Source organism: Tiliqua scincoides, chromosome 2 (genome assembly GCF_035046505.1).
Source record: "Tiliqua scincoides isolate rTilSci1 chromosome 2, rTilSci1.hap2, whole genome shotgun sequence".
Taxonomy (NCBI): domain Eukaryota; kingdom Metazoa; phylum Chordata; class Lepidosauria; order Squamata; family Scincidae; genus Tiliqua; species Tiliqua scincoides.
In genome coordinates, this window is record NC_089822.1 from 117,550,795 (window position 1) to 117,573,921 (window position 23,127).

Genomic DNA, 23,127 nt, shown 5'->3' on the forward strand with positions numbered 1-23,127 from the left:
CTAAATGGTGAGGTAAAGAATATAGAACAGGGGTGTCAAACATAAGGCCCGCAGACTGAATGCAGCCCCCAGAAGCTCTTTATCTGGCTTTCGGGTTCTCCTAGAACCAATATCAGCAGTTCTGAGCTGCTGAGCTGTACTGAGGTGGTGTTACTGCTGAAAGGGCAACCCACATGATAACTGGGCTCTCCCATATCTTGAAAATATGGTCATGGTTTGCATATTTTCTCTTCTGTCATTTGCAACTAGTTAGTTCCTAAAAGAGAAAAACATGCTTATTTCTGGTCATGACCTGCTTAATGGTATCACTTCTTGCTTTGTGATGTCATTTCCAACCCTTAGCAGGCGTCACGAATGCTGTTCAGCCTGCTGTATGAAACTAGTTTGACACCCCTGATCTAGAGCATCCCACATCTAACAGACTGAGGTCACAATCTTTTTTTTTTAACGCTCCCCTACTTTAAAACTCCATGCAAACAACAAATCAGCACAGCAGGTAGAGTACTGAATTGGGACCTTCTTTCCAATATGTCTGTTTTCTGCTTACAGGGAATTCTTCATTTAGGGAAGCAATTAAAAATGGCCTCTCTCCCAACAGCAATCTGAAGTGATACAGTCTATTCTACCACCTCATTCCTGTATCATTCAGTTGTGTGTAAGGAAGTAGATGAAGGTCTCACCACTGGGGGAGAGCTGCATTGGCCCCCGCAATTTGGGAGAGTATCCAGCTGTCAGGGGGCTCCCAGCTGGCTGGAAGTATCCATACTCTTGCCCCATGGTGTAAGAGGTTGTTCCAGTTGAGGTCCCCAGCGGCAGCAGTTCAGCATGAGTGGGGCTCATCCGCTCAGTCTTCAACATCTCCAAGTATCTGGGGCTCCCCTTATCCTCAGGGGTAAGGTCCTTGGGGGAGGGAGGCCCTTGAAGGGTCTGATATGTAGATGATGCAGAGGTATAGACCGGAAGGCCAGCAAGAGGTTTCCCAGAGGAACTAGAGGCCCAGGCTGCTGTGCTGTAGGGATGTCCATCCACCCATTGCAAACCATTAAGAATAGGGTACAACTGCCGCACTGTTGGAGGAAAAGGAAAACATTAGTTGTGTTAATATTATTTGTGTGTTATGCTGTGATATGCCATATGCAGTGGTGTAGCTAAGGCATCTGGCACCCTGGGACACAAAATTTTTTAACAACTCCTCATACAATATCATTGCACCCCTGCAGAGGGTCCAGCCCAGGATACCTTAGAAAGTCATTGTGCCCCAGCTGGGCCTCAGAAATCCTCTCAGGTGCCTCCAACAGGTACTTCCAGTTTTGGGTGGGGGCGCAAGGAACTTGTTTTTAAGGTACCGTGGCTTGCTTGACATCTCAACAAGGTGTGGTACCTAGGGCAATGCACCTCCTGCCCCCCTTGGCTATGCCACTGGATGTTTTTGTGTGTGAGGAAGAGGGAATGTTCAGAGCAGAGAGCCTACATTAGCATTTGTCCAGGAGACTCAAGGATGACCATACTGAATCAGACCAAGGGGCCTCTATCTTGCCCAGCATTCTGTTCCCAACAGTGGCCAGACAGACCCTTGCGGGAAGCCCTCCAGAAGAATGTGAAGGCAACAGCCCTCCCTTGTTGCTTGCCCTCTGACAGTGGGATGAATTGATTAGCAGGCCAGTTTTAGGGTTTGGTGTTAGAACTTCCGATCTGAAGTAACTCTGATGTAGGTTTGCATGTGTGTATGCAGGTTATCCCAGTCAATGTCTCATGGGATACAGTTGGCAGCTGGCTGTTCCCCCTGAGTCATCATTTTGCTCTTTACTCTCCCCTGCTATTCATGAGGATTACATTGCCCAAAAGTCACACGTCTTCTGAAAGTGCAGTGATGGATATTGCATGTTTCTGACTTCTGGAAGTGCCGTGTTTTGTGCCTAGAGAGAATGGACTACTCAATCTGATGACATTGAATAGTGGCAGTAGATCCAGGACAGAGGAAAGCAAGTAGTTTTTTCACACAAGGTGTAACTAATGGGTTGAATTCACTACCGCAAGATGTGGTGATGGACGCTTGCTTGGAGGGCTTGCAAAGAGGAAGAGAGGTGTATGACTGTCTACAAGTTTGACAGCCATATGGAAGCAGCAGGTTCAGAGCCAGTATGTCACTGAATAACTGGGGGAGGGATCAGGAGGAGGAGGCTATTGCCTTCAAGCCCCATTTTCTAGAGGCATCTGGTTGGCTGCTATGGGTTGCAGAGTTCCGGAGTAGATAGACCTTTTGGCTGATCCGGCAGGCCAGACAGACAAGAAGCGTTGCATCAATAAGGTCAAACCACAGACTCTCTTGCTGTCATTGCATACATACCTGGTGAATGTCTGTAGGATTCGGACATTCGAGAGAAATATGTGGGCACAGTTCCAGAATCAACATCCTCTGAACCAGTAAAGAAGATCTCGGAGTCATCATTCGCTTGCAAATGGGAAGATTCCAAGTAATGGGAGGCAGGATCCTGTCCCCCTACTGTGGTGTAATCCATTGTCTCTTCTTAATTAGATTTTTGTCCACAGGTAATAAGCCTAAAGGGACAAAAGAGAGAGAATTACATGACTTTGAGCAGGGAGTCCACATTCTTGGGTTTGAGAAATGAATGAGATTCCAGAAAGGATAAGATGAGAGCCCTGAATTCTGTTACTCTAATGCCCAAGAGCAGTGATTGAATGAAGGGAATGATAAGAATCAGACTTCATAGATTCCATTCACATATGAAAACCATTAGTTATTAAGAGTTTATTTGTATTTCATTTCAAAATATTCTAGGAATTCCTAATGTGATGGATAAGGGACTTGTTTGCTTCTCCATCTAAGCAACTTTTATAGTAAAGTAAATCCTTTCTCTCAAGATTAGTGGTTTTCAAACTTCCTACCTTCTGGAAATGCTTTTCATACTGACTCCTCTGCTGAGGAAATAGAACTTACTCCCAGGACTTATCCACAGGTAAATTTGCATTAGATTGTAGCCTTTGTGTAACATGAGCTAAATGTGGTTTCTCAGGTAACCCTTGAAAAAGACAATGGCATAGACATTCTTACACCCATGGGCAAATTTCTCAGTTTGCCTCTTGCTGAGCCTGTTGCTCCTTCTTTGTGAAGGACCTTTGGGAAAAATTTTTAAAAACTCAGATGGCTCCTGCTGATGATATCAGCATTTGTGCTCTAGGTAAAGTCCCAAAGTACTGCTCCCCCCCCACAAGAATACTCCTGCCACTGAGTAATTCCCCCAAACACACACACACACACATTCAAAATCTTTCTCATTTCCTGCTGTTGTAAGAGTATAAGAGTGGCTGGACCTATTCAATTTCACCACTCTGTTGAAATACAGTATACTGTACAGTACATTTGCTAAACCCTCATATACCACTTTGCAATTTGATATAGATGCAGCAACTGCATGATCTGTTCATATTACAATTGTTTCCATTCAACCACCAAGTAATGTATGTTCTGTACAGACTGGCTTTTTATACAGAGCAACAAGTCATTGTGGTGAGAAATGTGATGGATAGATCTGTAGATCTAGTGGGAAGCAGTGGAGCTGGAATCTAGTGGGAGCTGGAGTTGCAAAGACTGCATATGTTTGCCTTGTTTGCCCGATAGGTGCAAAGGAATCCACAGACTTACGAGGGGACTCCCTTCTGGGTACGGAGAAGGCTTAGCAACCTCAGACCCACCCTCCTCCCTTTATCTCTTTCCCTGATCAGAGCTTCTCTTTCTTAGAATTGATGTAGCAGCTTCAGAGCCTCCTTTCCTCTCCAGTATCAGCTTCCATATCTGATAATGCCTTCTATGTACAATGTAATGTTTCACATTGTTATGTGTGTGATCGGAGTGTTCTAAGTGTGCATTCCACTCAATACATTTTGCTTTACAGGACTCAGAGACTGGCTGCCATTTGTCATAGATGGCAATCACCAAAGTTGATACCAGCCACCTTTTGGGACAAGACAAACATATTACTGTGTCTGGTTAACCTCTGCCATCTCCTTGCACTTCTCTTTAATCCATTCTTATCTGCCTATCTTCTTTCTCATCTGACTTGCATCCCAGTCTTAAACAGTTATATGGAAATAGCATGGTCGATTTCAACAGCACTGAAGGTACTGAAGATAGTTGCCTTCTTGCTTCTATTTGCCCACACATAAAAAAAAAAAATTTAACACAGCAATTTTACATTGCTGAACTTTTCATCATGTGATAACTCATCAAACCTTGATGCCTTGTAGCAGAATGTATGAACTGAAATATACTTGAGGTGTATTACTTGAGGTGTAGCATACTTGAGGTGGTATCAGTGTTGCATTTGAATTGTGGTGGCTCATTCAAATGTGCAGATGGTGACTTGGCCCTGCAGCCATCCTAATGAACTGCAGGACCAAGTCATAATCTGCCCTGAGTCCCATTTGTTTCAATGCAATTTGCTACCATGGGCATTTTCACACACAGTGCTGTGGGGGGTTGGAGGAAGAGGTCAAACTACTAATGTGCTTGATTCAAAGCTACCACGGGGGGGGGGGGAACTAGTGTATCAGGGAGAAAGTTAGATTCTTTGGTGTCATGATTGGTGTGTCAGACCTGGACCCTGGGGATATAGGTTCAGCAATGAAGTTCACTGGGTGAAATTGGGGCAAATCACTACCTCTCAGCCTAACATCTTACTAAAGTTGGCATCCTTCAGTCTCGGAAGACTATGGTGATACGCTCTAAATGGTGGTTCTGGAGTGTCCTCTCCAGTGCGCGAAGCCTGGGTAAAGTAGGTATGGAGGATAGGCTGTTACCCATGCAGCAAATCCCCCCTCTCCACGTCGCTGAAATGGTCCAATGGAAAGGCAGAGGCCAATACGGTTGGTTCCAGCGGCGTCGCGGGAGTTGCCAGAACGTGACTGTGTTCAGCCATGAACTGCCTCAGGGACTCCGGCTCCAGATTTTGCCTCGAGGTTGACTCCTGAAGCCTTTTCCATAACTGGATGTAGCCACAAGGCAGTGGAGGTTTGGGATCAGAGTTTTCCTTCTCTCAGATGAGCTGCCTTCCCAGGCTGACGAGCCCCATCTACCCGGTGGCTGTTTAGTCGCCTCTTACGACAAGTACAGCCAAACTGAGGGCCTATTCTTAGCCCCAGCCCCCAGGGGAACATCTTACTAACTGGGCAAAGAAGCACCTTTCAAAGTGTTGTCCTCTTATATTTAGCAGGGGGAGAGCTACCATCCCTTTTCATCCCAGCATGGCATTTTCCAGAGGCTGTTGCTGGTGTCTCTTCTGTATTATTTCTAGACTGTGAGCCCTATGGGGACAGGGAACCATTTATTATTTTACTGTGTAGACCGCTTTGTGAACTACTCCTGTTGAAAAGTGGTTCGACAACCTACTTAACCAGTCCTCACGTAGGTTGAGGTAATGTGGCCTTTACGGTTGAGGTAATGTGGCCTTTAGGTAATACGTAGGTTGAGGTAATGTGGTATGTTTAGCCTTTTGAAGAGAAGGATGAGAAGGGATCTGATAGCGCTTTTCAAATACCCGAAGGACTGTCATATGGAAGACGGAACAATTTTGATCTCAACTGCCTCTGAAAGTAGAACTAGATCAAATGGATACAAACTGCAAGAAAGGAGATTCCGGTTGGATATCAGGAAGAAACTCTTAACGATAAGGGTGGTTTGGCAGTGAGAACAAATTACCAAGGGAGATGGTGGCTTTTCCCTCACTGGATATCACCAAGAAGAGGCTTAAAAGACACTTGCTGGAGATGCTCTTAGGGAGGATTTACTGCTACAACCAGGAGATTGGACTAGATGACCTTGTGGGTCCCTTTCAATTCTATGATTCTATGAAATGCTATGATTTCTATGACAAGTTAATAACTTCAGCTATCATGGTTAACAGCCCTTCATCTGCTTTCCCCTTTTTTAAAATTTTCACACCCTCAAAGATTCAAAACAAATGTGTCGTGGAAAAGCAGTGTTTGGACCCCCTCCCCCTCCAAACTTTTTGTTTCTTAACTTTAAAGCAGCCCCAGGAGGCTTCATTTCTGATTGGAGCAGCAATGCTTTAGGTTTAGGCAAGGGCTTAACATTCCTCCCTCTTTCTGTTTTCTCAATCCAACAAACCAAGCCTATACATCTCTACTCAGAAATAGATCCTGTTCAATTCAATGGCACATACTCCCATGCAAGCATGTTTAGGACTGTAGCCTCAATCACAAATATCCCTGAAACTGTTATTTTATTCATTTATTTATTTAAAAGATTTATATCCCGCGTTTTCCATGCCAGAGGACATGCCCAAGGTGGTTATGAGTTCCTCTGGGCGAAAAATACAGGTTCCTGCATCATACTTCTACTTTTTCTTGCACTGGGGCCAATACTTCACTACCAGCAATTGCCACATCTTGGGTCAGTGAAATAAAAGATTTTGGAGCTTTTCCCCTCTAGGGGGCACCGGTTTAGTGCTTGTGCTCTTCCACACTTCAGTCATCTTCAAGAACTCACTGGGGCTGTACCTGAGCACTACTTTCTTCTGAGTCTCCTCTGCACTAGCCCACCATACTGAACTGCCCTTCTCAGGCTTGTGACTTCCTGCCCACCGCATTCTTCTGGCTTTCCTGTGCAAAACTGTGAATCCCCTTCATCAGCCTCCTGGACCTATCTAGGACCCTGTTCCTCCCCCACAAATGGCAGTTGGATTCACTGCCAGACCTTATCATCTCATCTCTGCAGTGCGTTTTCAGCCTGGGGTACCAAAGGAAGCTTTTGAAATCAACCTTGAACAGATGCCAACTTCCTCTGAATGTGGGACTGTGGCACTTGTCTTCTGATTCACTTCCTCCCCTTTCCACCTCTGGGGGCTTTAAAGACCTCCTCAGTTCTGTTCTCAGATGTGGGAGGGAAAACAGGCTGGCGGCAGAGTTGGAATTCATCTCATGTATGTGTGTTGATGTGTTTCCTTGTAGTATGAATGTGCCTCACCCATCTTGTCGCCCAAGAGGGTTCTGAAGATGGCCCACAAGTAATGTCCAACTCAGCAATCACATCACAGTAAATGCAATTTAAAACAAATACTCTTCAAAGCTTCTTATATCCCTTCCCCTTCCCATCTTCAGCAGCAAGTAGGCAGCAAATGCTTCTCTGAATAGTCACATCTCTGAGGTTCTGTGAAAAGCAGCCAGCAATGAGACTGAATTTCTCCCTGAGGACTGCAGAGAGCAGATCCTGGGGACAGACAACTGGAGATAACGATCATCTTCAGGCTTTGCTTGTGTGGGCTTCCAGAGGCATCTGGCTGACCAGCTACTACCAGCCAGAATGGACAAAAAGAAAATGGACAAACACTGTCAAAAATAACACTCCTACTGAGCCTTTCCATTTAAATTTGTTAAAATCTACCCCCGCCCATTAACAGCCAGCTGCTTCATATAGTGAAGGGCTAGAAGTTACCATGGAAATTTTTTTTCTATGTGGCACTTGCTTGTCTATCCTGTCCACTTTCCCAAAGGCCAAAATGCTCCTACAGCAGCCTTTCACAGGGTTGGTTTCACTGTGTACTGGAGATCTCTGATAACCTTTGTAACAGTTGCCAAAATATATAAGTTGAGCAAATGAGAAAGGAGCACATATGCTGACAGTACTGCAAGCTAAGTACCATCACTCCAGCAACATAGAACATCCCTACACACTGCTTCTATGAGCTAGAAACGTCTTCACCAGCTTTCCCACCGAATTCAGTCTATTTTCCATCTTTTGCTTATTTTTAAATGAGCAAAAATGATTACTTTTAACTCTCCCCAGCAAGACAAGTGTGGCACAAATTTCAGCAACTTGGGATGGTCACTAGCAGTGAACTGTCACTAGGATTGCCAGATACTAATGGGGATTACCAGATACAAATGCCTCACCCATTAACCATTGTATAGAAGGCAGGTGCCTTTGGCAGGTGCAGCTCAACATGGAAGGGTCAGCATGGAATTCCCTCTTCTATACAGTGGTTAAAAGTAGAGGCACGCTGTCCCCATTCTCATATCTTTTAACCCTATTACTGATCAGGATGCTGCGGCCCAGCCACCATGTGCCAAGCTCTGCAAATAGATTTCTTTCATTGCACTTATTGGCCCCATTTCCACTGACTGGAGGCCCAATCCTATCCAACTTTCCAACACCAGTGCAGCTGCAATGCAGCCCTGAGGTAAGGGAACAAATGTTTCCTTACCTTGAGGAGGCCTCCGTGACTGCCTTCCACCACAGGATGCAGCACATGCCCCTTTGGCATGGCTACAGCAGCACTAGAAAATTGGATAGGTTTGGGCCCTATAGCTCAAAGCAGTGCACAGTGTCAGTGTTCAAAACATACAGACACCATTACCTTTGAGGGGGGAAAAGCAGTCATCTTAAAACTCATGATTGAACAGAACTAATGTTTAAAACCCAAAGAAACAGTAGCAAATGTGTACAGATGCGCAACAATAAACTAGACACTGACAAGTCACTTCCCAGAAGCAACCTGCGAGTAGATTCCAGTAAAATGTTCCCATTTGGATGTGCTTGTGGGAGTCCCTTCAAAAAGCTATCATATGGGCACTCAATGTTAGATCTACATCAGATCCACATATATATGCACGTCACAGCTCACTGTGATAGCACACAGAACATCCAATAGGGAATTACTAGCCCTCCAGGGAAGCATATCCCAAACACAATCTTTTTCTCATACACACAATGCTGACACCAGGTCCCAAGAGTTACTGGGGCAATATTCCTTCACTGGACCCTGTATGGCACTTCCCACCTGTGACACCCTACCTGGCTAGCCCCTGCTTCTACCCCTACACACACATACCTGACAAAAGCAACACTTGACAAAAGAAGCACCTATATAAATTATGATGTCCATCCTGCCCCCCCCCCCCAAAAAGTGCCACTGTTCCCCACTTCTTCTTGGAATGGATGATTCTAAATCCAGGATACACAGATTAGGATGTGAACAGTATTTTTCCTTCAAGTTACCACAGGGATAGCAGGGTGCTGAGCCCCTTTGCCTATGGTGTCCCTTTACCTATGGTTGCCTTGGTGGGACACACATTGGATAGGCACCTATTGTTCATATTTACCAGGATATAATGCATGCGCATGAACACTAAGGCTATGTGGATGTGCCAGTATATTTGGAACTGTTAACAACATATTGTAGAAAATTATTTTTCTAATACAGGTGTGCGACGCTTAACAATGGACCACATAACAATGGGTTGAATATATGACAGTGGCCAAAGCACAATAAAGATGCTCTTAATGAGGCAATTGTGTCTCCCAGAGCCTGCAGCAGAGTGTCTGTTTACACAACAGAGAGGCTCTTAATGCAAAGAAGAAGCAGTCCATCTCCAGCAGCCGATGCAGCCAACAAGTGTCTGGAGGGAAGTGCCTGTTTACACATCAAAGGCACTAGATTGTATGGAACGTTTGCTTAACAACTTAATCACATAACAATGGGGTTGGAGAATGTATCCCCATCATTAAGTGGCGTTCACTTGTATATCTTTAACCTAAAACACAGTGCATTGGCTTTCAAAGGAGTGAAAGACCGGCGGTTGTGTAGTCAATGCATGCTGCACACAGCAGAGCCTTCAGCAATGGCAGAAACTGCAACAGAGTGTTGGAGCACCTGCTTCAAAGGTTACAGGTTTGAGCCTTGTCAAAGACCTTGGAGAACTGTTCAGTGCCAGGGTCAGATTGATGGGGTTGCTGGGGCAGAGCCCTGCAGTGTCCCCCCCTTATGCTTGCCTGCTGATGGCACACTGTCATTGCTACTCATGGTTCAGGACTAAGTCCAGTCAAGTAGGCCTGGATACTGACCTGACTGATACCACCCCTGGAATTGTTACCATCAGTCATCATCATTGGCATCCTTCAGTCTCAGAAGACTATGGTATTGTGCTCTGAAAAGTGGTTCTGGAACAGCGTCTAGTGTGGCTGAAAAGGCCAATTCGGGAGTGACAATCCCTTCCACACTGGGAGCAAGTGCAGTCTGTCCCTGATCTGTCTCCCTGGCTATGGGCCTTCCTTCTTTGCCTCTTTTCCTCAGACTGTTGGGCAAGTGTCTCTTCAAACTGGGAAAGGCCATGCTGCACAGCCTGCCTCCAAGTGGGATGCTCAGAGGCCAGGGTTTCCCACTTGTTGAGGTCCACTCCTAAGGCCTTCAGATCCCTCTTGCAGATATTCTTGTATCGCAGCTGTGGTCTACCTATAGGGCGCTTTCCTTGCACGAGTTCTCCATAGAGGAGATCCTTTGGGATCCGGCCATCGCCCATTCTCACGACATGACCAAGCCAACGCAGACGTCTCTGTTTCAGCAGTGCATACATGCTAGGGATTCCAGCTTGTTCCAGGACTGTGTTGTCTGGAACTTTGTTCTGCCAGGTGATGCCGAGGATGCATCAGAGGCTGCACATGTGGAAAGCATTCAGTTTCCTCTCCTTTTGTGAGCGAAGAGTCCATGACTCGCTGCAGTACAGATGTGTACTCAAGACGCAAGCTCTGTAGACCTGGATCTTGGTATATTCCGTCCGCTTCTTGTTGGGCCAGACTCTCTCTGTGAGTCTGGAAAATGTGGTAGCTGCTTTACCGATGTGTTTGTTTAGCTCGGTATCAAGAGAAAGAGTGTCGAAGATCGTTGAGCCAAGGTACACAAAGTCATGGACAACCTCCAGTTCATGCGCAGAGATTGTAATGCAGGGAGGTGAGTCCACATCCTGAACCATGACCTGTGTTTTCTTCAGGCTGATTACCATCAGTGAAGATATATTATTATTATTATTATTATTATTATTATTATTATTATTATTATTATTATTATTATTAACAGTATTTATATACCACTTTTCAACAAAAAATTCACAAAGCAGTTTACAGAGAAAAATCAAATAACTAAATGGCTCCCTGTCCCAATAGGGCTCACAATCTGAAAAGATGGAAAAGAGTACCAGCAGGCAGCCACTAGAAAAGGCACTGCTGGGGTGAGGAGGTGAGGTAGATGGGCCAGTACTGAACTAGGTGGTCCAATGGTCTAATTCAGTGAGGTATGTGCTTCATGTGCATTCACAATGTGTAGTAATGGAGGCAGGGCTGCCATCCCTCCAGGATTGACCTGGAATCTCCAGGAATTAGCATCCATCTCCTGGTGACCCCTTGAAAGCAATCCTGGGGCAGGGTGGGAGAGACTCACAACCCAATCCTATGCATGTCTACCCAGAAGTAAGTCCCATTACAGTCAAAGGGGCTTACTCCCAGGAAAGTGTGGATAGAATTGGGCTGTCAGGCTGCAATCCTTTTTAATGAAAATCATAGGTACTGTGGGGCCCTCTTTGAAAAAATCCAGAAGCTACCATCCCATAATGCCTTTATCATGACTAATAAATTCTTCATCATTGTGGATGGTCCTGATGAAGGTACTCCCAGATGTTGGATTTTAGATTCTCTTGAAAGAACATGAAGTTGTTGTAAATCATGTCTTTACTTTTATCTGAGAAATGTTGTTAGGCATGTTTACTAAACTATTCACATACCTGGACTAAATATTCCACCACCACCCCCGAAACATACCTCAAAGCAACAATGGCACAAACATCTGCACCACAAACATCAGTGACATCACCTTATCTCTGGGGCACACCAGCCCTTATCAGCCGGGATGAAATTTCCTTTTGAATATTTTCATGTCAACCCAAATTGCAGTTGTGCCCTATTATCAAGCCACCCCACCCTGCACACTATTGCTGAGCTATGGTGGGAAGGGGGGCTGGGCATGCATATAGGCCCCAGAGATTATACAGAATCGTACTGACAGCCCCAGCTCCAGATAATTATCTGTGGGGTATTTGTTATCTGGGCACCCAGACTATTGAATCACAGGCAGCAATTTTAATCCTGCCTGTACTGAAATAGATCAGTTGCTCCTGCTATGGCAAGACCTGCTTGCAGTTCACATTTCAGCTTGCTGCTTCCCCTACCAGAAACTTCAGAAGAACATGGAGCCTTCCAAAGACATCCAGGAGCCTGGACAGAAGGTAAACCAGCTATTGGAAAGAGGAGAACCTGGGTGTCCCAGAAGGATCTCTCCAAACTGGCAGAATGGGCAGCAAAATGGGAGATGCATTTCAATGTAAGTAAGTGTAAAGTCATGCACATTGGGGCAAAAAATCAAAACTTCACATGTAGGCTGATGGGTTCTGAGCTGTCTGTGACAGATCAGGAGAGAGATCTTGGGGTGGTGGTGGACAGGTCGATGAAAGTGTCGACCCAATGCGCGGTGGCAGTAAAGAAGGCCAATTCTATGCTTGGGATCATTAGAAAAGGTATTGAGAACAAAACAGCTAATAGGTATATTATATAATACCGTTGTACAAATCTATGGTAAGGCCACACCTGGAGTATTGTGTCCAGTTCTGGCCACCGCATCTCAAAAAGGATATAGTGGAAATGGAAAAGGTGCAAAAGAGGGCAACTAAGATGATTACTGGGCTGGGACACCTTCCTTATGAGGAAAGGCTACGGCGTTTGGGCCTCTTCAGCCTCGAAAAGAGACGTCTGAGGGGGGACATGATTGAGACATACAAAATTATGCATGGGAAGGATAAAGTGGATAGAGAGATGCTCTTTACACTCTCACATAACACCAGAACCAGGGGACGTCCACTAAAATTGAGTGTTGGGAGAGTTAGGACAGACAAAAGAAAATATTTCTTTACTCAGCGTGTGGTTGGTCTGTGGAACTCCTTGCCACAGGATGTGGTGACGGCTTCTGGCCTGGATGCCTTTAAAAGGGGATTGGACAAGTTTCTGGAGGAAAACTCCATTATGGGTTACAAGCCATAATGTGTATGTGCAACCTCCTGATTTTAGAAATGGGCTATGTCAGATGCAGGGGAGGGCACCAGGATGCAGGTCTCTTGTTATCAGGTGTGCTCCCTGGGGCATTTGGTGGGGCTGCTGTGAGATACAGGAAGCTGGACTAGATGGGCCTATGGCCTGATCCAGTGGGGCTGTTCTTCTGTCCTGATAACATTCTTACCTGTTGATTTTACCACCCTCCCTTGCAGGGCAGAGTCCTAGCTATCTCCTCATTCTAATCCACTGAATCTCAGATCCAAAGGTGGAACTGAGGAATGACTCCCAGAAATAGCGAATGTAGTCAGCTGCTCCCCTGTTTGCTGAACCTCATATTCCTGCCAAAATTCCAGCATTTTCTACCCTATTTGGGTCCTTACCAGGGGCAGGAATTCAGCAAGATTCAAATGCTGCAGCCGTTGGGACAAAATTTATTGGGAAGGAGGTTATACAGAGAGCAATAGAAATGAGCATGCTTCCCCAACCCTCTTTCATTTCATGTTCCGCTCCTGTACTATTAGCAAAATAGATGTTCACATTTCATTCCTGTTTCCACCTTATGGAAACGCTCTTCTTAAATGGTCTCTTTCTCCACCATTTCAAACCTACTTTCACTTTTGTAGAATTCTATTTGGATGTACAGTATAGTGCTTTCTGTCTTGTGTGCCTGTGGCAACATTTCCATATTTGGCGTAGTGTGAAATTGTGAAGAGTATGAGTTGGGAAGCCCCAAGTTTAAATGTTGCCTCTGCCATGATTTCACTAGGTGGCTTCAGCCACCCCCTCTCAGCCTCAGCCACCCCCATTTACAATATATGGATAATAATATTGGCCTGTCTTACAGAGCTAGTGTAAGGTTACTGAAATAATCTAAGGCGCTCTAAGGCACCATAAAAATGCTAAGTGTCAGAATGTAGTGATCCTCATCACTAGTGATTCTAAGGCTGCAATCCTAAGAATGCTTTCTCAGTGGAAGAAGTTTCACTGAAATCAATGACACTGCCTTGCAAATTGATGAATTTAGAACTGGGATGCTAGACTGATAATACAAATGAGGAACTGAAGCAAAGTGTGTGTTGGAACGAGGATTCAAATGCAGATCCCTATATTTAAGGCCAGCCTTCATCCACTAGATCACACTCTTCATTCTCCACAAATGAGAACACTCGTGGCAAATTTTCCTTTCCATGAGAAAAGTGTAAGCGTAACTCTTTGTATGTTTACTCAGATGTAAACTTCCAGTGGGACTTCCAAGTGAAGTATGCACAGGATTGCAGCCTAACAATTTGGACTTCAGTTGATCTCTAAAGTGAATGCAAAACCTCCATTGGATAGATTTCGATTTGCACAGGGCAAAAAAGAGCATAAGAAGCACTCAACTGTGTTCTTAGTAGCCTCATATGAAAGCGGTTTCTGCGAAGAAACTGATGTGTTTAGAATTCCTGTAGAATTCTGGAACTCTGCAGTGAATGTAAGGTAGATGTTTTGCCTCTACTTCATAACTGTCTCTGTCCGTCCCTAACCTCTTTTACCACTGGCCATGCTGTGGTTTTCTGTGCCTACCCATGTAGGGTTTTCATGTCCTACAGCTTGCCACCCATTATCTTCACCACGTTGATCCTTCCTGCTGCTCCAGCTACCTGGTCAACCTCTCTACAACTGCTGGTCTCTGGTTCTGTCATTCTCCGCTATCTCTAAGCAGCACACTCCCTTTGCCATCCTCCTCTTGCAGCTCAATTAAGCATTTATAACTTTCTCAACATGCTGCCAGCTTTTTTGCTCCTTGCTCACTCTGCCCAGTCCAGTTTCTCACTTAGCCTGAGATCCTCCCCAGATTGATCACTATCATACTCTCTTCTATTGATCCATCCTTCTATTCCATGTCATCCTCTGTCTCAAGTCAGAGTTTGAAAGTTTGGAAGTTCACATGCTACCAGATGTTGGTGGTGCCAACCCATCACCTTCCCATGTTTTATTCTTTTACCTTCCAGCATCAACGTAAGCCATAGAACACAATCCTTGCAAGCTTTGCACAGATCAATGTTATGCTTACTCTGAAGTGAAGCTAGCCCCACTGAATTCAATGGAACCTAATTCCAAACAATTGTGCATAGGATCGCAACCATAACCCTTTCCCAGTGTGTCTGTAAAGAAGCTTTTCTTGGGCTCACTTCATACGCAAAACCTTTACTCTCGGTCTAATTGGAGTTACAAATGGATGAAGAATGACTATCAGATCATCAGTGGATCTGTTTAATCCCTCCCTTCAGTTATCACAGTCTGTCAGGGTGCATTTTTAGCCACTGAATCCTAATCAAATTGGGATGAAACTCAAATTTCAGCCCACCATCTACATTTCCAGCAGTTGGTCCTAGGTTCTGTGGCAATCTCTTCATGCCCTGGAGTGTTCAACTGTGCAGTCATTCTACTTGTATTTGAACCACACGCTGTCCTGTTTCCATACCTTTCACCATTTGAAGACAGAGAATGCTTGCCTCTGGCTACCTGCATGTGAGGACACTTACAGCACCAAAAGGTAAAGGACATAACCATCACCAGGACTTAAAGTGCAATCCTATGCATGCCTAGTTAGAAGTAAGCCTCACTGAATGTAATTGGGCTTACTCCCAGGTAAGTTTGCATAAGATCGCAACCTTAGCTTTAGAGCCTGCTTTCAGGCTGCAATCCTATATACACTTCCCTGAGAGTAGGTCCTATTGAACTTAATGGGATCTACTTTTAAGTAAGCATGCATAGGATTGGCTGTCAGTCAATGCCACAGCTCAACCCGCATGCAAAATAATAACTAAGCTGAAAGTGCCTTTAGCTATGTGCAGAGTGCATGTCTCTCAAGCATGAGTAACAACAGCCAGACCCAGTAATATGAAATTTTCAAGCTGGCAAGTCCCAGCACTTCTTGCTTTTAGCCCTTCTCTCCAGCCACCCCTGGAGCAATAATGCTCCCACCCAGCTATCCATTCCTGTATGCTTTATTCTTCTCATTCTTAGTTCCCCCTGAGTTTGATCCCTACACCATAACCCAAGTAAAGATCAATGGTTAAACATTAGCCATGTGTATTGGATTGAACTGACCTGATATTTGGAGACGCTAGCAATTTTTTCAGTGTGACTTGGTCCACGAAGTCTAGATAATGCACATTGAAGAGAGTTTTTCCACTTCTCTCTGTAGATCTGTCAGAACCCAGACCTCCTACAAGGTCCCAGACTGTATTGATGAAAGAGAGAAAGAAAGAAAGAAAAAAAACAGGGAGGGGACCAATGACCAGAAAAAAATGACATCGCACTCACCCAAGTGATATCTCCGCCCCCTCCAAAGGCAAGTTGTTCAGTGAGAGAGAATAAGGAAAAACTGATATACCCCCTGAGTGGGCCAAATGAAATTAAGAGAACCCTTTGAAAAATAAGTAAAAGAGTGAGTTCTAGCATGGGGAATGAGAGAGTAAGAATCCATGTTCTGGAGTTTGTGTAAAAGATTGGAAAGGAAGTTGCCTTCAGTGGGATTGTTGTGGGGTCTGGAAACCAGTCATTGGCGGTCATCCCAAACAATGGGGAAATTTAGGGCCTAGGCTTCTGCAATTGTACCCCCCCCCCAAAAGTAGGAAAGACAATAACTTTAAGATAATATATATTTTGCACTCTTATCTCATGCTAGTTGAGTCCATAAGTAGAAGATATCTTTTTCACTTTCTTTGGAGGGAGAAGGAATGCAGCTAAGCATTTTGTGATGCGAGGAAGACAAGGGACTGATAGGAACGGATTTGTCTGATTTCTTTTGGTATGTGGACAAGTTTGCAGTTTTTTACCATGGTTGTGCCCCAGAATTTCTCATCTGAGAGTCATGCGTAATGGCTCAGTATTATCTGCCTGGACCTGCAGTGGCTCTCCGGATTTCAGACAAGGGTCTTTCCAAGCTGTACCTGGTAATACCAGGGGTTGAATCTGGGAGCTTCAATGTTCAAAGCAGGATCTTTACCACTGAGCTATAGCCCCTCCCCAAATTTATAGCTGAACACAATAAATCAGTGTAACAAATTTCTGCAAGCCAAAGGCACACTTTGTTTAAAGCATTTAAGAGTGCAATCCTGACCTTGGGTTAGGCCAGCGCCAGGGACATAAGCACAGTTGTGCCCTTTTGGGAGTTGGCTAGGCCAGCACAGTGACACACACTGACCCACGGAGACAGTATGAAGCCTCCACACCGAATTGGGGAGAGAGGGTTGCGTTGGCGGAGCTCTACCGATGCAGGGGTCTGGGGAGGGCGGGGAGGAGATGGGGAGTTGGTGGGAGGGAGGCATTCCGGGGCGAACAGAAGGCGGTCCTGGGGCGGTCAGGTGGGGAGTGGGAGGCAGGGCTGGGACCCAGCTATTGTGCCAGATCCCAACTCCATTCCCCAAGCAGTGCAGTGCGGCTTGAAGCTGCTCCGTTCTCCTCAGATTTGCGCCACCCCCTGAGGTGGCAAAAGTCCAAGGAGATCCATTGGGGCTGTAGTGGCTTGCCTGGGGGTAAGGGAAAGAGTTTCCCCTTATCTCAGGCTGAGCCACTTCTGGCCCCAATCTTATGCTGGATACAGTGCAGGCCTCCTGGCTGCACCTTTACATTGGGCATGATGCAGTAGCAAGCAGCATAGAGATACTGAATGGAAAGAGATACAGCCAGAGAAGTAAATCATGCAGAAGAAAGCCTCCTCTGTGAGTGGACACTGAAGGCTCCCAGGTGCCTTCATTTTCTAAACTCTCATGGTGCATTAAATGTTATGGCATACAATAAGAATTACAGCTATTAATATTGCAAGAAGCAGTGGCTCTCAGACTATGAGTCTGTGGCCCACTAGTGGGACACGGATCAACAGCGTTTGGGCCACTTCAGCCTAGAAAAGAGACGCCTGAGGGGGGACATGATTGAGACATACAAAATTATGCATGGGAAGGATAAAGTGGATCGAGAGATGCTCTTTACACTCTCACATAACACCAGAACCAGGGGACATCCACTAAAATTGAGTGTTGGGAGGGTTAGGATAGACAAAAGAAAATATTTCTTTACTCAGCGTGTGGTCGGTCTGTGGAATTCCTTGCCACAGGATGTGGTGATGGCATCTGGCCTGGTCGCCTTTAAAAGGGAATTGGACAAGTTTCTGGAGGAAAAATCCATTATGGGTTACAAGCCATAATGTGTATGTGCAACCTCCTGATTTTAGAACTGGGCTATGTCAGATGCAGGGGAGGGCACCAGGATGCAGGTCTCTTGTTGCCTTGTGTACTCCCTGGGGCATTTGGTGGGCCGCTGTGAGATACAGTAAGCTGGACTAGATGGGCCTATGGCCTGATCCAGTGGGGCTGTTCTTATGTTTCTTATGACAGGGCAGATAGGCTATGTGCCTCAAGGGTTAAACAACCTGCTACTTGGGGGGAGCACTGCTGCCCCATCACCATTATAGCTTCAGCGGCTGGGAGGGTGAAACCTTTTATAGGTGGGTCCTGATGCTAAAAAGTTTGAGAACCACTAGCCTAAAAGTACACTGGGACACAATATAAAATTCCAATGAGACATTAAGAAAAAAAGATCAACAAAAAACAATAAAGATAATAAAGGAGACAAAGTGAGGTTCAAGTACTCTCTAACCATAGCTTAGGAAAATAAAACAGATTGTGGATGGTCAGGTAACACTTCCCTGGTTACAAGGAGAGTGTCAGTGATTGCTTTGAAATGGTTGAAAATAAGTGCAAATGAATGGTGATGGGGCAAACTATTGACTCCAACCACTGAATAGGATAGAATCAGAAGTAATGTGTTGAACAGCTGGAAGATAGATCTTTAAATGGAATATAGTATTGTTTGGAGGTATTGTGGAGTCACCTCACTTGAAGATTTCAAAATAAATGCTCTATAGGCAGCTGAGTAGATGTCTTGATACATTGCATCTTTGAGTGAGGGTCTGCTGGACTAAACGACCAGTTGACAGTTTTTGTTTCAGTTCCCATGTACTTGCTTCCAGAGAGCAACCTTGACTCTGGTGAATTTCTTGGCTCCAGGAGGCTTGGGTTACACCTGTGACAGAATGAGGTGGCCATGACTGAGGTGAAAGTTCCTGAAGTGGCACAGTGAACAGGAGGGGATCACAGTTTTGAATAGTCTCCACATTAAAAAAAAAAAAAAAGTCTGCAATCAGAAAATTAGCACCACAAGGACTAGGCTAGAATCTTGGGTTAGAATCTTCTGGTTGGGCTAGTTTTTTACTTGCACGACGCTTGGTACAGACCTTGAAAAATGTTATCCACCTTCTGCATTCAGAGTCCATCTGATCTGCTCAGGATTCTCCTGCCTCGTTCTGCTGCATGTGTAGATTGAGTGTACTGGGTAGATTTGCCAAAAGCTCAAATCCCATTGATGAATTTTTTTTTGAATGACTGATCTTTCATTCTTTATATTAACGATATAAATAAATACATTTATATTTGTGGAGGTGGAGCCTCTTTATCTGTGCGGGTTCTGTTCCTGGACCCCTTGCAGGTTGGGGATAACAAAATCCACAGTTTTGCTCCCATTTGAAGCCATTCTGAGCCTCAGAAAGGTGGCTTTCTGAGCCTTGAAGAGCATGCGCAGCCTCTCCAAGACTCAGGATGTTTTTATATAGGATAATTGGTGGAAGTGACATTTCTAGCATGCTACTAGCATACTTGCAGTGTGGTTAATTTAAAAACAGAAAAATGTCTTTCTGTTTCTGCTTTTTGGAACGAGCACTTGGCTGCTGAAAAGTGAATAATTGAAATGAATTGTATGGAGGTCACCATGTTGTTTCCACACACTCTGAACTCTAAGGGGGCTGCTGTGTTTTTGACAGATTCCTCCATTCTTTAGATAGGAAAACAGGAGAAAGTGACATAAGCATATCAGCGGCCATCTTTTCTAGCTCTGAGCTCTAAAATTCTAGCATGACTAGCATGCTGGAATCTAAAAAAAGAATGTGACCCGAGCATGCTGGAACCTGGAAAAAAATAAAAGCTCTCTGGTGCTTCTAGCACTAGAAAAAGAACTAGAAAAGCAGCCTCAACATGGTAAAACTGGAAGTCGTCCGAAAACCATGCTGGGTGGTTTTTTGAGCCTCAGAGAAGTCACGTGTGGTGACACATGGCCTCTCCAAAGCTCAGAAAGCCACCCGGAGTGCTTTTTGCACAACTTCCAGTTTTACCAGAAGTTGTCCAAAAACCACTCCGGGTGCCATGCTGAAGCGGCGACCTTTTTTTAGCCTCTAGCGCTAGACATTTTAGCGTTAGAAGTTTTACCAGAAGTTGTCAAAAAGATGCTCCAGGTGCCATTCTGAGCCTTGGTTCTGGTTGCGTCTGGGAGGTCTGTGGGGGGGGGGGGGGCGGGGGGAATCCGGACATTTGGCATTTGAGGTGGGGCTAATCCACGGATGTCAAATCCACAGATAAAGAGGGCCCACCTGTAATCTATTCCAAGGGATTAAAAAGTCACCACCACAAATGATCCTGTGATGCGTTTTGCTTTATTTTTGGCATGTCTCAGAGAAAGGGCCTTCAAACTTTGCCAAGAAGTTTTCCCCTTTGTGTGGCTACCTCACTGCCTCCTGAGACCGCTCTGGGTCCCGTTAGGGAGAAGGGCGGGATAAAAATAAAGTTTTATTATTATTAATTATTATTATTATTATTTTATTTTATTTTATTTTAATTATTATATCCTGAAACAACACCCCTGGTCAACTGCTGTAAGAGGTGCTAAGGAAGCAACACACGTTCTTTTGAAAGGCACCATTACAGTGTCACAGAGAATGCTGGGAAAGGAGAGGTGTGACTCTAGAACTGTGTGGGGCTCATGAGAGGATATCCTGGTCCCATCCCAGCATTCTTTTCCATGCTGCTGGGAAATCTTGGGGTACTCTTCTTGGTTTGCATGAGATAGCTTGGGTTCATAAATGGTCATTTATTGTTATTGTTATACGGCTTTTCAACAAAAATGTTCACAAAGTGGTTTACAGAGAAAATCAGATAACTAAATGGCTCCCTGTACCAAAAGGGCTCACAATAAAAAAAAAATGCAGAACACCACCAGGAAACAGCCACTAGAAAAGACACTGTGCTGAGGTGAAGAGGGACAGTTCCCCCCCCCCCCAAATATAAGAGCAGCACCAATGGGAAAAGTGCTTCTTTGCTTAGTTAGCAGGGTATTTTTCATCTATTATTATTATTATTAACAGTATTTATATACCGCTTTTCAACTAAAAGTTCACAAAGCGGTTCACAAATCTATTTCACAAATCTATCACAAAGTTCACAAATCTATTTCATTGTTATTTCACCTTTCCTCCAAGGAGCTCAGGACAGGTAGCTGGTTCATTTTTCCCTACTTCTCCAGCCCTGCCTGGAGTTGCCAGGGATTGAACCTGGGAACTTCTGCAGGCAAAGCAGATGTTTTATCACATAGCTCTGGTACCCTCCTCCCTAGTCAGTACCATTCCTAACCTTGAAGTGTTCACTAAGCTAATAGTCCATATCTCCTGTGGCAATGTCCCATGTGCCCAATTATGCCTTCTCTCAGTCAGTGGCGCTGTATTCAGTGACAAGCCTACAGTACAAGTAAGTGCCTCCATTCTTTCCCCTGAATTACTGAAGTTGGGCCTCATGCAGCTCTTTGCAACGCTACCCTTGGGGTGGTGCAGAAGCTGCAGGCAACAGTTCTGAGCTAGCAGAGCTGGGCAGCTCTGATAAGGCCTTATCAGATGTCAGAGCTGACGGTTTGGGCTCTGGGTTTGGTGACAGGGCAAAGCTGGGAGGCAGAACGTCAACTGGAAAAGCATTCAGTGTGTGGGCTCCCATATGTGCGTGCCAACAGCCTGCGTATGAGGTCCCAGAGCAGGAAAGCAGTTGGGAAAGTTTTGTCCATCCTTCAAGCATCTATGAGCCCAGATTGCAGTTGGGAGACATACCACAAATAAAACCTAACCAACCCTTTGCCTGAGGGCAGCTGACCACATCTTCTCTGGGAGCTAGAATCAGGCGTCCAAGCTTCCAGTTCTCACATTTAAAGCTCTCTGCCTCTTATTTCACACATCTAAAAATGTGAATATACACACTGTTAAATAATACCAAACCTCTTCCCTTCAACTGCTTTGCATTCCCTTTATTCTGCACCAGCCCATCTACCGTCAGCCTCCAGTGCTTCCTTCTCCCACTCTGGTCTCTTCTCCTCATGCCTCAAACAGCTTCCTTGTTTTAAGCCTTTTCCAAGTGCAGTCCCTCCTTTAAGTACTTCTGCTTGTGAGGCTGCTGAATTAGAATTTCTCAAGACATTTAACAGTATCTTGCCAGGCTTGAATCAAAACAATGATTCCCAATCACATTACAGGGTGAATTCCCATAGTATAGCTAGGTGAATCCCATTATCACCAGTGACTGCTGTTTTGTGAATTGTCATAGTACGTATGTCCATGAAAGTTTTTCATAGAACATCATGGTTACCTGGCCCCACTGTCTGCCCTTTTTATCCTCTTTCTCTCTGTGTGGCCAGCCTAGATTAACACTTCATGCATCAGAAGAGAAAGACTGCAGCTCACCAAGAAGATTGTGGTATAAAGAGTACTGAGTATAAAGATTTACACATTTATTTTGATTTACGCAACAGACTAACATAGCTACCACTTTGGAAGAGGTGCTGTCAGTCTTTCCTGGCCTGTCCAATGCTAAATGGGTTGGAGCTAGAAAGTTCTACAAAGAGCTACAAATCTTTGGCTACAAAACTCTACCCTGTAAGAATCCAACACATTTCAAATCTCCTACAATCATGAGGGCTAGAAATTGGCACTATTCTTTTTTTTTTTAAAAAATTGAGACCAGATATATCTAGTAATACATATACACATGAGTGGGAAAGTTACGTTTTGACTAGTTGAACGTAAGGTCAAAGTTTCCAGTGGCCCCTGTGACAGCAGTGGAGAAAGGAGGAGCCACACCAAGTCAGTTTCCCTCTGACATAAAATTCAAGCGAAAATGTCAGCCAATTCTCTGAAAAGCATCTTATCTCTCAGGGCCAGATAATGTGAAAAGCCCCAACAAAATGGGGATGAGCACATAACTCCATATCACATTTTGATTGCTGTCTCTGCGTCTCTCTTTGTCGTGCTGATGCTCCTTGGTCCAGAGAAAATGCATGGCCCATAAGACATGGTCTGGTCTCTGCAC

The 23,127-nt window shown here is 44.8% G+C and overlaps 1 protein-coding gene across 1 annotated transcript in view; it reads right to left on the reverse strand.

Moving 5' to 3' along the window:
* Positions 1 to 21,931, reverse strand: part of GATA1 (GATA binding protein 1) — a 29,894-nt gene extending 7,963 nt beyond the window's left edge. The window contains exons 1-4 of the mRNA XM_066614978.1: positions 21,897 to 21,931; positions 16,004 to 16,136; positions 2,348 to 2,559; positions 681 to 1,067 (exon numbers count right to left, since the gene is read on the reverse strand). Coding sequence (XP_066471075.1) covers positions 681 to 1,067; positions 2,348 to 2,519 — 559 coding nt within the window. The 5' untranslated portion in view covers positions 2,520 to 2,559; positions 16,004 to 16,136; positions 21,897 to 21,931. The remainder of the gene's footprint in view (positions 1 to 680; positions 1,068 to 2,347; positions 2,560 to 16,003; positions 16,137 to 21,896) is intronic.
* Positions 21,932 to 23,127: the final 1,196 nt, after the last annotated feature.